Below are 14,756 nucleotides of genomic sequence, written 5' to 3'. Positions count from 1 at the left end.
CACATGGGCATTGAAGCCATTTTAAATTTGCTTAATCTCATTCAGCGTATAAATTTTGGCTCATTATGATTGAAGCCTTTTGCCAGTCCTTCAAGGAAAATTACAGTTTTGTGAGTGAACTGGGGTGTGAAACACACAGAGGTCATCTTTTTATCGAGCACCCTATGATGACAAACATGCCTTTTACTATTAACTAATGAGGGCTCTCTGAAAGTCATTATAGGCATTTGAACACATTCTGTGTCATATCTATGTATTAAATATCCTGCTTCTATTATTTTATCGTGGCAAGTGTTTCCACATGGCTCCCGTAAACTGTAATCGCCAGATATAAAAACTGGGAATATATTTTAACTTTTTGTACATTATGCATTAAAGCAGCCTTTCTTTTTTGCCATTGAGAAACCCCTGAAATATTCTTCAGGCTTCAAGAAAGCCCAGAAGTGGTGCAATCGTGCAGAACATGGTTGGGAAGCAGAGCCAGTCCAGTTTTAGAAGTCCAGGTTCAAGACCTTTTCTTTTCGAAAACAGGTCATAAAGTCCCAGCCCACAGAAGCTGTAATGCCAGCTTCCAATTTGCATTTAACCACACAACAGTCAGTGGTAAAATAAAAGACAAACAGCAATAAAGGGCAAATCTGGAATTAAAATATGCCAGATAATACAGCAGCCATCTAAAAATCACTGTTTTTTAAAAAGCAATAAATGGGTACAAAACAGGTTTTTAAAAGCTTAATGAAACATAAACATCAACCAAAAGCCTAGGCAAAGAGAAACATGCTTAAAACAAAGTCAACTAGGACCAGAATCTGTGTGGTGAGAGCATTAGGAAGGCCAGGGCAACTAAGGAGGAGGAAAGACTGAAGGAGACAAACTTCTGTGTGTGTGTGTGTGTGTGTGTGTGTTTGTGTCTGTGTGTCTGTGTGTGTGTCTGTGATTACTATGGGAAACCCTCGTTGTTGTTGTTAGGTGCGAAATCGTGTCCGACCCATCGCAACCCCAATGGGAAACCCTGGAATTGACCAAATCATGATAATCCCCCCCCCATATGAAGATTTAAGTCTGAGTGGTATAAAGGGAGGGCAAGATGGAATCTTCCCAGGATTTCCATCCTCCAGTTCTCTCAGAATTACAAGTTACATCCAGACTACATAGATCATGTCCCTGAGACAAATTGGCAGTTTAGGAGGGTAAACTCTATGGAATCACATTAACACTCAGCTTCTCCCTGCTGCCTTCAACTCAGGAATTTCTCAAGATAGAGTTGGCAACCCTCCTGGGAGCCCATAATGGTTCATGACAGCCTTGTGACAGAAGCAGCACGTTGACTCAGAATGAGAGTATTATGAATCTACAGCAGGTAAGATATTCCTGGAAAATCCAACTGGCGCAAAATACAGCCACTAGGGTTCTCATTGGAACACCCCAGAGATCCCATATCCAGCCAGTGCTGAGGAAGTTGCGTTGATTACTAGTTGAATACCGGATCAGGTTCAAGGTGCTGGTCTGGGCCCAATGTATATAAGGGACCATTTAGCCGCCCATGCCCCTGACAAGATCTTGTGCTTTGCAGGCAGAAACAGACTGGAGATTTCTGGCCCTCATGAGGTTTGCCTGGCCTCGACCAGGGCAGGGCCTGGTGGAATGAGCTCCTGGAAAAGCTGAAGGTCCTGATGGAACTTCTTCAGTTCCGCAGGATCTGCAAGATGGAACTCTTCCACTAGACGTTTGGTTGAGGCCAGGCCATGGAAGATCCAGCCCTCCTCTAGTGTCTTTGGGTACTTTGCCTGTTTTTGATCTTGCCAGACATATTTGGGGAGGCCACCCATAGATCTGGGCTGAGCAATCACCAATATGCAGATGACACTCAGCTCTATCTCATGCTACCAGCAGATCCCAAGAAGGCTGTGAAGAACATGAAATGATGCCTGGAAACAGGTTTTGGAATAAATGAGGGCTAACAAAATGAAATTTAATCAGGACAAAACAGAGGTGTTACTTGTGGGGGGGAGGGGAATGGGTTATCCCCTGTTCTTGATGAGGTTCACTTCCCTAAAGGAGCAGGTTCATAGTCTAGGAGTGCTCCTGACCTGGGCCTCCTGTTTGGTAAAGAGGTGGCAGTAGTCATAGAATTATAGAGTTGGAAGGGGCCATCTAGTCCAACCCCCTATTCAATGCAGGACCAGGGGTGCTTTTCGGCTGGTAAGCCAACTGTGGCCCTTCCTGGGAGAAAAGATATTTTCCTGGCAGAAAAGAAATCACCACGGTGGTGCATGCCCCGGTAACATCTAGATTAAATTACTGAAATGTTCAGTACATGGGGCTGCCCTTGAAGACTGTCTGGGAGCTACAGGCAGTACAGGACGCTACAACCAGACTGCTGACCGGAGGGACTCCAGTCTCGTTCTATCTATGCTAACTTCCTATTTGCTTCCAGGCTCAATTCAAGGTGCCGGGATTGACATTCAAAGCCCTATGCAGCCTGGGACCAACAAATAAATCAGGTATGTCACTGCCCATCACTTTAAGTACTTCCAGTTGAATACTTAGGCAATGCACACATGTTGCAATCATTGTGGAGTCTTATTTTCTATTACATTTGTATTCCACCTTCCTTTTATCATGGGATTCAAGTAATACCCCAGTCTTAGTACTGTGAAGACTCATTCCATTCAGCATGTTAAGAGTAGTTTGGGAGTTGCTGCCCCAGATTAAGCAGTACTTATATATGTCTATGGCTGGCCCAAGACTTTAACAATACCATTGAATTTTGCAGTACATCTAAGGTTTTCATGCACATTACCTTACACTTCCTTCTCCCCCAGTCTCCCTGGGTTTGTTGCCATGGCCACGGCGCCTGGCCTGTGCCAGTGATCTTCAACCTTTCAGCCCTCTGATCATGTGACCCACTGAGCTGCAAGCACATGACAGGAAATCATATGACAGGAAGAACAGACTCTGAGCTATGACCATACCAATAAAGGCCAAGAGCCTGGGCAGTAGGCCAAAATAACTGGAGACAGGAAACATAAAGCAAGCACCAGGAGCTGGACATCATAGCAAGGGACAGGGGCTATGGAGGAATTCTCTCCAACCCTGAATAGCCTCTTCAGCACTGAATGCTGCTCTTCTAAGCATGCATGTGAAGCCACACGGGATACTGCGCTCACACTGTCTCCCATCAGTCCTTGCAAAAGAAAGTTTTCTAAAGGCTCACAACTAGGGTTGCAAGCTCCGGGTTGGGAAATTCCTGAATATGCTGAGGGTGAAACCTAGGGAAGAGAAGGTTTGTGGATGGCAGAGATCGCTATAATGCCATGGAGTGCACCTTCTGAGGCAGCAGTTCAATGTGGGAGAACTGATCTTTGTTGTTTGGTGACATTATTACATATCTCAAGCCACCAGCTTCTGCAGTCCGCCTGAAGGTGGTAGCCCAGTGGTTGAAGTCTATACAGTGTGCTTCTGCTTAAGTTATTTGTGCATTTATTTGTTTCAATCCAGCCAGGTTTGATTCCCCATTCCTGCTCCACATGCAGCTACCTGGGACACCTCGGACCAATCTCAGTTCTTTCACAGCTCTCTCAGTCTCACCTACCTCACAGGGTGTCTGTTGTGAGGAGAGGAAGAGCAGGTGATTGTAGGCCGCTCTAAGACTCCTTTGGGTAGTGAAAAGCGAGGTACAAAAAAACAGCTCTTCTTATAGATGTATATACTGCATCTCCAGAGAACTGCTTGAAGTGGTTTACAATTGAGAAAACAAACCCAATGTCAACCAGGGCACAGCAACAGTCTAAAATTCACAGGATGTAGATGCAAGGTTGCCAACCTCCCGTCAGGGCCTGGAGCTCTCCAAGAACTAAAACTGGACTCCATATAATGGCTGCTTCGTTTGGGTGGACCCCATAGCAACACAGGCCTCCTGGAACCCCCCTCCCCACCACCATCTTCCTCAGCTTCCCCAGCAATCTCTCTGTCCAGAGTTGGCCAATAATTTGGGGTCCAGAAGTAATCTGGCAAGCTGGGTTTGATTTCCCGCTCCCCCACATGCAGCCAGTTGTGTGACCTTGGACTAGTCACAGTACTGATAAAGCTGTTCTGTCTGAGCAGTAATCAGGCCTCTCTCAGCCTCACCTCCCTCACAGGGTGTCTGTTGTGGGAAGACGAAAGGGAAGGTGACTGTAAGCCGCTTTGAGATTCCTTCAGGTAAAGTGGCATATAAGAACCAAATCTTCATCTTCAGTAATATCAGGGCTCTCTCAGCCTCACCTACCTCACAGGGTGTCTGTTGTGGGAAGACGAAAGGGAAGGTGACTGTAAGCCGCTTTGAGATTCCTTCAGGTAGAGAAAAATGGCATATAAGAACCAAATCTTCGTCTTCAGTAATATCAGGGCTCTCTCAGCCTCACCTGGCTCACAGGGTGTCTGTTGTAGGGAGAGGAAAGAGAAGGCAATTGTAAGCCTCTTTGAGACTCCTTCAGGTAGAGAAAAACGGCATATAAGAGCCAACTCTTCTAAACCATAAAAGATAAGCCCTTTTAGTTAACAGCCCCTAGGTTAAAAGGAATGTTTTTGCCTGGTAACCAAATGAAAGTAAGGTAGGCATCCTGTAAATCTTTTGACCACGAAGGAGCCCTTGAAATATTTTTCAGACTTCAGGGAGCCCTAGAACCTGGCTGGAAGTGATGTCAGCTGGCCATGCCTCCCTGCCATGCCTGAGGACAAGGGAAGTAGGCAGCTTGAGGCAGGAACATGTGCCGAGGTTTCGCCCCCTTTCCCAGGCACAGTAGCCACACGAGAACACCTCCCCCAGGGCAGTGGAAGTGGCTGGTTCCCTGCTTTCACGGCAATGCCGGAAATAGCTTGTGGCTGAGTCCATTAAGGCAGGATATAGGGGAAAGTTCAGGAACCCAAGGAGAGCTCTCACAGAGCCTGGGTTGGGAATCCCTGGATTCGTATAATGCTCATAATGCCTTTGCTAACGGTTCAGAAACTTCCATTGATCCCCAAGGTGGCAATGAGGCCATTGCCTGGGCGTTGGATATAGGCATCATATCACCCCCCACCCCCACCCCCACCAGAAAATCTGCACTCACTGACTGCCACTCTGTTTCTGGATGCAATGCAACGTGCTGGTCCCTACCTCTAAGACCATAAATGGCTTGTGACTTGGGCCTGGTAAAAGAGGGAAATGGAGCCTCCAGTGGCAGTGTAGGATTCAGAAGCATCCTGAGGCTCAACCTGTGCTCTGGAATAATGGTGGAAGGAGCCATTTCAATCCACTGTTAACTGGACTTGCATTGGTCTAGACCTTGGGGAAACCGTTCCCACAGGACAGATGGGGCCAAGCCTTTAAAACTTACAGCAAAAAAGAAAAAAAGTTATATACCCAAGGCGAGTCTATTTATGATGAGAAGCCTCTTAATTCAACCTAAAATTTTCCACAAAATTCCTCATTTAGAGTTCCTAATTTAAATTTCAGGAACTGCCAATGATCGCTGGCTCGTTTGCTGAGCTCTGGCTCGTCCACCTTGGCTTCCTTGCCTCGTTTCCATCCGTTAAATCCCATTAAATCAACCCAAATGTGTTCTGTATTTCCTTAACAGCGTTTTGTGGCACGAGGAAACTGCCTCACGGGCTTTCCTCTGATGGCCTTGCCAGTGAAAGGGAGGGCAGCGGTTTCAGTCTGAGACTAAACTAAAAATGGTGCAGAAAACACTCGTAATGAGAGAGTCACTCAGCATCTTTAGACCAACAATAACTAAAAACACGATTGTAAACTATATTTAATGGATTCCAATTTACAATAAGGAGTTGTTTCCTGAAACTGTTAAAGCTTGGCTTGATTTTCTGAGGGCAGCGTTTTATATATATGGCATTTCAGAGTTCCTGCTCTGAGTTCTCTCCATGTAGCGCTGCCAACATTTACTTCTGTATTAAATAAATTAGAATACGTCACTGTGCTCTCTTTGTTGTTCTAAAAGGGGGAGGGGGACAAGACTACAGCCCTATATTTTCCTTGAAATTATTCTTTTGTAAAATGAATGGCGCTCCTTTGCAAGTCAAACATATGCCGGGCAAGGGACAGCAGGTTCTGGGGCAGCTCAAATTTAAGAACCTGACACCAGTGAATGCCCTATGTGATGCCAGCATCTCAGTAAGTCAGTGTCTTATGTTTGCTCTGATGAGGGGAGACATGTGACAAACAAACCCATCAGTAAGATTGCACTAGAATCCAAACCAAGGGCCATTCCGCACAAAGGGCAATGTGGCTAAATCTGTGCGCTATTGAAAAGCGCTGCAGGCAAAAGCGGCAGATCGCGGTAACGCACACAGCCGTTTCTAGCGAAAAAAGGCTCTCCCACTAGCGCTGTTCTCATAACACACAAGTTTCCGGTCTCACCGAAATTGCAATAGGGGAGGCAATATTTTTCCACGCTTCCTCCCACCCTTTAAAAGCTAATTAACTGCTGTGTTCATGTTTCCCTTTAAGAACTTTTTTAAAAACCCGGGAACACCTGTAGCAACGCATATTTGTTCCTTCAGTGTATTAGAAAGGCCTTTTCCGCAGGCGTAGGAACTGGCGTTTACAGGCTCCTAAAGTTAACCCCCCCCCCCATGGGCGAGATTTGTGGCCGAAATTATGTGCAGTGTCAAACAAGGGGCTGTATTGTGCTTGGGAACTTTAAAGACACTTGCAGTAGGGAGTTTTGTTTAACTTTTAATCAGTTCTGTGGAGGAACTTTAGCCGGAGAAACCTCTGAGAAGCCTCGCTCATTCGTTGCTTTCCCCATCTAAGGAAAAAAAATGGCGATCGCTTCACCGGAAGTTCAGCGGCGAGAGCGGAGGAGGGACTTTCTACCGCTAGATTGAGAACACACATGCCTTTCGCTGATGTGTTGCAGCTTGTGCGCAGAAGTGTAGCGGTTTTCTCAGGGGGAATCCACTTTTCTGGATTTCCTGAAAAGCGCTACAATGAAGTCTTGCAGGAATGTTGCAGATTGGGTGTGATGTCATGCGGAACCTTGAATTAGTAGCGTTTACCAAAGGTAAGACTTCTGCTACATTTAAGTCATGCGGAATGGCCCCGACCTTGCCACAAACCACCATTTATGGGGTGATGTGCCAATAATGCCAGGCTAATAACCAGGCCACATCTGCTGATGTAGCCAGACTTCCCAATGTCAGGACTCTGCTGGCAATTCTAGCGGGAGAAGATCAGCAACACTCCTGGACCGTTTTCATACTGGGAACTTTGCTGCCCTGGCTTCCACGTCGGAGCACAAATCTGGGGTGGATGAGGTGCACCAGGCCAAATGCTCCCCTGTGCGGGAGCAGGAAGAGACAAGGCCAGCTCATACTCCAGGCTGCACGAAGGCTCTAGTTCCAAAACAGTCCTGGTGTGCACACGGAGGCATTTCAGATGCATGCACTGGCTTTCATCAGGTGTAGAAAGTTTTTCTTCTTCACATCAGTCCCCCTTTTCACCTGCTCATGACAACATGTGTTGAGTATTTGCATTGAATGGCTATTTTTAACTATTTCAGGACTGAAACCTGCTCCGCCTCTGGAGTCCAAACATTTCGAGGGCACTGCTAATAGTCTTTTACAGGCTTTGCCTTTATGCAATAATATTAAACTGATTTCCTGGTTGTCCACAGGAACACCCTGTATGTGGGAATCGGTCTGGTTTTTCTAAGCAGCAGGTTGTGGGCAGCACAGTGTATTGTTCAGCATTTAACTTCAGGATCTGGGATACCCAGGTTTGAATACAGTCTCTACCATGACCTTGAGCCAGTCATTCTCTCAGCCTTACTTAGCTCACAGGGCTAATTTTGTTGTGGAAAAGATTTGGTTTTATACCCCACTTTCCACTGCCCAAAGGCGTTTCAAAGCAGCTTACAACTGCCTTTCCTTCATCTCCCCACAACAGACACCCTGTGAAGTAAATGTAGTTGAGAGAGCTCTGAGAGAAACTGCTCTCGGAGAACAACTCTAACAGGACTGTGAGTAGCTCAAGGTCATCCAGCTGGCTGCATGTGGAGGAGCGGGGAATTAAACCCAGCTCTCCAGATTAGAGGGTGCTTCTCTTAACCACTACACCAAGTTGGCAAAGGGAAAAAATGGAGGAGGGGTGAATGATTGGCAAGCCGCTAAGGGTTTCCCACTGGGGAGAAAAATGGACAGGCAATATGCAAATGAAATGAAACCGTGTGATTCGAGACTACAGACGACATCTCAACACATCCTCACAGGTGGTACTTTTAGACAGTTGCCATGTGCTTCCTGGTTGCCTGAATCCATCCCATGGACTATTTAACTCATTTCAGTATACAAAAGTTTCTTATTTCTGTATACAAAAGAGAAAATCCCCCCAGATTTAATATTCCTTTTTGTAAAAGAATGACGACAACACACAAACTACAGTTTTACACACAGATGTAACCAACAAGTATTTTGTTGGCTGTCATTAAAAACAACATTCACAGTCCTTGCTCAGGAGGCTGTGCTTAAACCGAGGGCTGATGAGTTGGCTGGGAAGACGGAGGTGTGTTATTGTAGAGGGAAGAGTTGCCCGGGAAGCAGTACGGCATTTCTTTTCCGTGGCTGCACTCCTGGGGATGCAGGACTGTCATCACGAAGCCAACGATCATCACCAGCACACCTATGAGGAGGATCAGTGTGGAGAGCAGGCTATCGGGATGGGTCCATCGCTCTTCGGACAGCTTCAGGTAGCAGGCAGCTGGCAAGATGAAGACCAGCGGAGTAGCACTGAGGACTCCCTGCAGGTAGGAAGAGAAAGGCTGAAGGGAATTACGCAGCAAATCTGGAGGGTGCAGCAAGGATAAGCAAAATGTATCCAAGCCAGTGGAACTGGAAAGCAATGAGTAAGAACCTCCAGCAGATGGCTGCAAGAGAAACAGAAACAGCCTAGACCAGGATTTCTCAACCAGGGTTTTGTGAATTTTCTTGACATCCCTGGAATAGTTTCCTGAATGGGTGGGAGCTGATCCACCTGCCCCCCCCTCCCAAAATGGCTCATGCTGGGCCTGGAGGAGGTGGGAAGGGGAGCAACTCTGGGTGGGCATGTACACAGCTATGCTTCCCAACCATATCCTTCACAATTAGACCACTTCTGGGGTTTCTTGAAGCGTGAAGAATGCTCCACAGGTTCCTCAACAGTAAAAAAAAAAAAAAGGTGAGAAGGGTTGTTCTAGTTTTCCACATTCTCATTTTACTTGCTGGCAAGTTCCTGTTTCTTCAGGCAGGGGGTGTCTGTTCCACATGTGTTTTGCACCCTCTGTTGGTCGATTTGCTATAACACATTCCTCCCCCCCCCAGCATAAACACTAGGGGTGGAAATGGCAAATTTTTCCAGGTCTAATTGATCTAGAAGAAAAATACCAATTATTTTAAAGCCTGCAGTGCGGTTTAAACTGTGCCACAGGAAAAGCAGGCCCCAGGTCTCTCCCTGCCATACACAGGCCTGTCTGGCTGTCCCAGCAGATCTTGGCCTGGCTCCTCTTGCAGCTCACTTTAAACCAAGCTGCAAGTGGGGCCAGCCTCAGCTGATGTGGTGCAGAGCTCACAGCCCCAGCCATTCTAGCTCATTTTCAGTATAGCTGAATATCCTCGGAACCCCCCCCCCCAATACCAGAAGCCCAGGGGTGAACTGCTGCTGGCAGGGGGTCATGGCAATTATAGTCCATGGACATCTAGAGAGCCAGTATGGCCACTCCTGCAGTAGCCAATCAGGTTATCTGATCTGTAATCAGCTTAAATAAAAACCCCAAAATACCAGTAAGGTATATTTGGGGTATTTTTTTGGCTCGTTTTATGCTGAATTCACACCCCTAATAAAAACATGGAGTTTAAATCTGAAGAAGAAGAGTTGGTTCTTATATGCTACTTTTCTCTACACGAAGGAGTCTCAAAGCGGCTTACATTCGCCTTTCCTCTCCCCACAACAGACACTCTGTGAGGCAGGCAAGGCTGAGAGAGCCCCAATATTACTGAAGAAGAAGAATTAGTTCTTATATGCCGCTTTTCTCTACTCGAAGGAGGCTCAAAGCGGCTTACAATCACCTTCCCTTTCCTCACAACAGACACCCTGCGGGGTGGGTGAGGCTGAGAGAGCCCTGATATCACTGCTCGGTCAGAACAGCTTTATCAGTGCTATGGGGAGCCCAAGATCACCCAGCTGGCTGCATGTGGGGGAGCAGGGACCAGATTAGAAGTCAACACTCCTAATCACTACACCAAACTAGCTCTCTGCAGGGAGATATGCTGGGAAAAAACCCTGTATGATATTAAATTTACTAGGGAGGAAAAGACATGTGCAGAACAGGGGGAGGGGGGAAGCCCTGGAGAAACAAAAACTTACCAGTAAGTAAAATGATAATGTGGAAAAAACCTAGTAGGGAGGGAAATTAATTTTATCTTGCTGGAATGGGGAACAAAAACACCCGACAAGTACTTCCTTGAACTATATGCAGCAATTCTTACTTAAGAAGTATTCTATTTCAAAGAAATCACTTTTATCAGCAAAAGATTTACGAATATTTATATGCTTAATCTTCAGATTTAGTGCAGCCAACAGATTATGGTCTTAATTAGGATGTTCCTGGTTCTAGCCTTGCCAATTACAGACTCTGTTCATGCCTTGCCATTGCAGAGACCTGCCGTACAATGGGGTCGGATCCCCGTGGGTGGTAGTATTTTGCTGCTTACCTCCCTGGCCCACCACCTAGTAGTCCCTCTCCAGAAGGCAAGTTCCCAGGATAATAAAACCCAAATCACCCAGTTGGGTGGCAGCAGTGGGGAGAAGCAAAATCAGCCTCTTGTTTCTCTTCTGTCATCGTAGGGCTACGATGGATCCCAGCCCACAGGGATTTGCTATCAGAGCAAAAGGGAATTTGGTAAGCATCTGTGTTCCCTTCCACTGCTGAGAGTTACAATCCAACCCAAGGCTATCACAAGGATCCCCGAGATATTCTACGTGAAACATTTCTGTATACACAGAGAAGTGTATAAATATGAATGGTTACTATTGATTCATTACATTTGTAGCCTTGCCTTTTCTCCAAGGACCTCAGGGGGAGCACAGGCTACAAGGCTCTCCCCTTAGCTGTTATATAGAAGCAGTGAGGTACATAAGGCTGAGGACAGGGACACAAACACAATACTGATTCCCCCCTCCCCCCCTAAAGCATATTTAAGCACCCACTCAGCCATCCAATGGAGACCTGGGCCCATTCCGCACACAAAGGATAATGCACTTTTAGTGTGCTTTGGCAGCTGGATTTTCCTGTGCAGAACAGGAAAATCTACTTTTAAAGGGCATTATCTATTGTGTGTAGAATAGGCCCTGGTCGATATGGGTTCCCACTAGGGAGAAAATCAGGGCAAGAATTCTTGAAGTAAGAAAGCACCTTATGGAGTCAATTTCCAATTGAAGAAACAATGCAGGGAGAACAGTTAACGCCACCCTCCTTCTACAGTGCCATGACCCTGATTCAGATTGCTCCCCACCCAACAGGTGGTTTTCAGGGGCAAAAAGTATTTCTGGAACGCCACAAGCCTCCACCATTGTGTACCTCTTGACACTAGGAAATTGTCACTAGCCCATACCGAGCTTCAGAGCAGTGCTTGAACCTGGCCTGCCCTCAGCTGAACTCTTCAGCCCCTTTCTACACCACACTTGGCAAACGAAAGCAGGCTTCATTTATTCATAGAACTGAGTATCCCAAAGCTGGATGTAAACTGTATCCTTGGTCAATAAGGATCAGCTTTGCTTCAGCCAGCGTAGCAGAGTAGTCAAGGTCTCAAGATTACCCCCAGGGAGATCTGAGTTCAAATCCCCACTCTGCCACGGAAGCATCTTGAGTGATCTGGGGCCTTTTAAAGTCCCACAGAGGCGAAACGCTGTAAGGATAAAATGGAGGAGGGGAGAGAATACCATAAGACCCTTTGGGTCCCCACTGGAGAGAAATTCAGACAACTGGGTTCCCTGATTCAGCAACTGGCAAGGTAGCATGTGTCACCTTCCTTGGTCACAACATGACACATAAGCTGATGGGTTTCTCAAAAGCAATTTAGTAGTTAGGTAGTAGTAGTTAGCGCTTGGGACTACTTACATTCAGCTCCAAAACGATTCCCAGGCAGTCGTATGCTAAAGAAATGCTCGCCGCTACAGCCACCACCACGACTGTCAAGGTGGCATGCCGAGCCGTTGTGAGTTTCCCATTGAAAAACACATTGGCTATGACCTAAAACAGAAATGGAGTTTTCAACACTATCGTGACAGGCAACTTATTCTAATGAGTGGCATCTCTTAAGAACCCCGCATAGATAAGGGCAAGAGGAAGGAAAACTCAGAATGCAACTTAGAGACTTTAGGGGTGCTGAGACTTAGCATGTGCTGGGGCTCATGGGAACTGTAGTCCATGGACATCTGGAGAGCCACAGCTAGTGAAATGCTCCCCCCCCCCCATAACTGCTCATAGTGTTTCTTTGTCAAAGATTATTCTAGGGTTGCAAATAACCAGATCCGACTTGGCCAAGTCAGGAGTCTTTTTAGACATCTGGAGCAGAGATTGATAGTTCGACTTTAAACACAACGCTCATACTCCAGCAAGGTGTTAAGAACTATTTAAGCACCCACTCAGCCATCCAATGGAATATTAAGCCCACGGATTTCTATGGGCTTAACTATCCAGATCCAGGCCTCTGAAAGGATTACCAAGGGATTCCAACACAAGCGTCATTGTAGGGTGCCAAAGCAACCTTCAGATTTTCTGCCTGGTTCTTGCAGTGTGTAGTTTTGAAGTACCAGAGAGCGAAAGAAAGGCCCACTCCACACGGGTTGGATAACGCACTTTCAGTGTGCTTTTGCAGCCGGATTTTCCTTTGCAAAACAGAAAAATCTACTTCGAAAATGCATTGGAAGTGCATTATACAATGTGCGTGGAATGAGCCTCAACACTCAGTGTATTTATGCACATCCTAAGTGTTTCAAACAGGGCTCATTGGCAAGGATGACCGCACAGGCCTGTGACTTTAGTAGCAGGCCCTTGACTAAGGAATGCTCTACATTTTGTACTGAAGTGACGCAGTCTAAGCACGTTTGTCTTCCTGCTCCTCTGCCTTTGCTAAAATAAGTGTTTGGAGCTCTGTATTTGAAATGCCACGACTCAGTTTAAACACACAGGATATGGTTATTATACACAGCGAACAGGCTAGAGCAGGGGTGGCCAAACTGCTCTGGCAGGGACTCGTGGTAATTGTAGTCTATGAACATCTGGAGAGCCACAGTTTGGCCACCCCTGGGCTAGAGTAGTTGGTGTAGTACCTAGCTAGACTCCAAGAGATTAGAATCTGGAAGATTCCAATTGAGATCCTTAACCTACCAGGTAAGATTCCTGGGTAATCTTGGGTCAGTCACACGCTTTAACAGCCTAAACTACCTCACAGGGCTGCTGTGAAGATAAAAAGAGGGGAGAACAATGTTTTAAGCTGTTTTGGGGCCCTCAATGGGATATGGACATAAATATTAGCCTTGATTTTTTAAAAGTTTCCAGGAACATGGGAAGTTGCTTACAGGCCACTAAAAGTACCATACAGCTAGAGATGTCTTTGCAAATCTCACTGAGGTATTTTTTATTCCTAATGAGACAGTTTGGTGTAGTGGTTAGGAGTGCCGACTTCTAATCTGGCATGCCAGGTTCAATTCTGCACTCCCCCACATGCAACCAGCTGGATGGCCTTGGGCTTGCCACGGCACTGATAAAACTGTTCTGACTGAGCAGTGATATCAGGGCTCTCTCAGCCTCACCCACCCCACAGGGTGTCTGTTGTGGGGAGAGGAATGGGAAGGCGACTGTAAGCCGCTTTGAGCCTCCTTCGGGTAGGGAAAAGCGGCATATAAGAACCAACTCTTCTTCTTCTTCTTCCTCACAAAAGTACCTCTTTAGGCGTGAAACTCCAAAGCCCCAAAGGAGAGCTAGAACTTTTACAGATATGTAGACGGCTTTTTTGAATTGTACTAATTGCTTCAGACTAGGGTAGAAACACAAAACTGGCTTGGTCTATGCCTATTATAAATGTGGGTGGCATACAAGCTTTCTATAAGAGTATTGTCAACAAAACGGCAGCCATCACTAGCCTTGTGGGCCAGGGCAGAAAACATTAACTCCAGCTTCCTGCATCTATCACAATGTGCTGTGCTGGGATTTCACAAATTTTAGGAGATTAGGATTTTTGGAGAGCCACAGTGGTGTAGTATTTAAGAGCACTGGGCCAGCTTGTTGGGCTGGGGAAACCCAGGTTCTAATCCACCATCTGCCGGGGAAGCAGACCTTGGGCCCGTCTCACCCTTGCCTATTCACAGAGTTGTTGTGAGGGAAGAAATGGAGAAGAGGAGAATGATTTGTAAGCCACTTGGGGCCCCGGGGAGAAAGCTGAGGTACAAATGTATGAATGCATCAAATGTGGTACAGTGCATCCTAAGAATATAACTAGTTAATGCTCACCTCTCGGGTAACAAAACACTCTAATGGGAAAGTCAGAATGACCGTGACCCCGTAACAAAATCTTCCAAACGTAGCAAGGTCATCTTCTCTGCAATAATTTTCAAATATGTCTCCTGGGGAAGTGGAGGACAATAAGGTTAATTTCTTATGCGTGACAGACAGGTCGATGTGTGGTGGGGGGCGTGTGAAACCAGCTGTACTCTCCCCACATGCTTGGGTGCACCAACC

At 46.4% G+C, this 14,756-nt stretch overlaps 1 protein-coding gene across 3 annotated transcripts in view; it reads right to left on the bottom strand.

The window, feature by feature from the left end:
* Nucleotides 1-8,251: 8,251 nt before the first annotated feature.
* Nucleotides 8,252-14,756, bottom strand: part of SLC38A11 (solute carrier family 38 member 11) — a 42,901-nt gene continuing 36,396 nt past the window's right edge. The window contains exons 6-8 of one of the 3 annotated variants that reach the window (XM_077319860.1): nucleotides 14,529-14,641; nucleotides 12,135-12,266; nucleotides 8,252-8,780 (exon numbers count right to left, since the gene is read on the bottom strand). In XM_077319860.1, the coding sequence (XP_077175975.1) occupies nucleotides 8,508-8,780; nucleotides 12,135-12,266; nucleotides 14,529-14,641 (518 nt within the window). In that variant the 3' untranslated portion in view covers nucleotides 8,252-8,507. The remainder of the gene's footprint in view (nucleotides 8,781-12,134; nucleotides 12,267-14,528; nucleotides 14,642-14,756) is intronic. The other 2 variants (XM_077319858.1, XM_077319857.1) reach the window with 2 other exon arrangements.

The sequence above is a fragment of the Paroedura picta genome, chromosome 2 (assembly GCF_049243985.1).
Source record: "Paroedura picta isolate Pp20150507F chromosome 2, Ppicta_v3.0, whole genome shotgun sequence".
Lineage (NCBI taxonomy): Eukaryota > Metazoa > Chordata > Lepidosauria > Squamata > Gekkonidae > Paroedura > Paroedura picta.
Note: the sequence above shows the minus strand (reverse complement) of the source record. Positions and strands in the feature narration are given on the sequence as shown.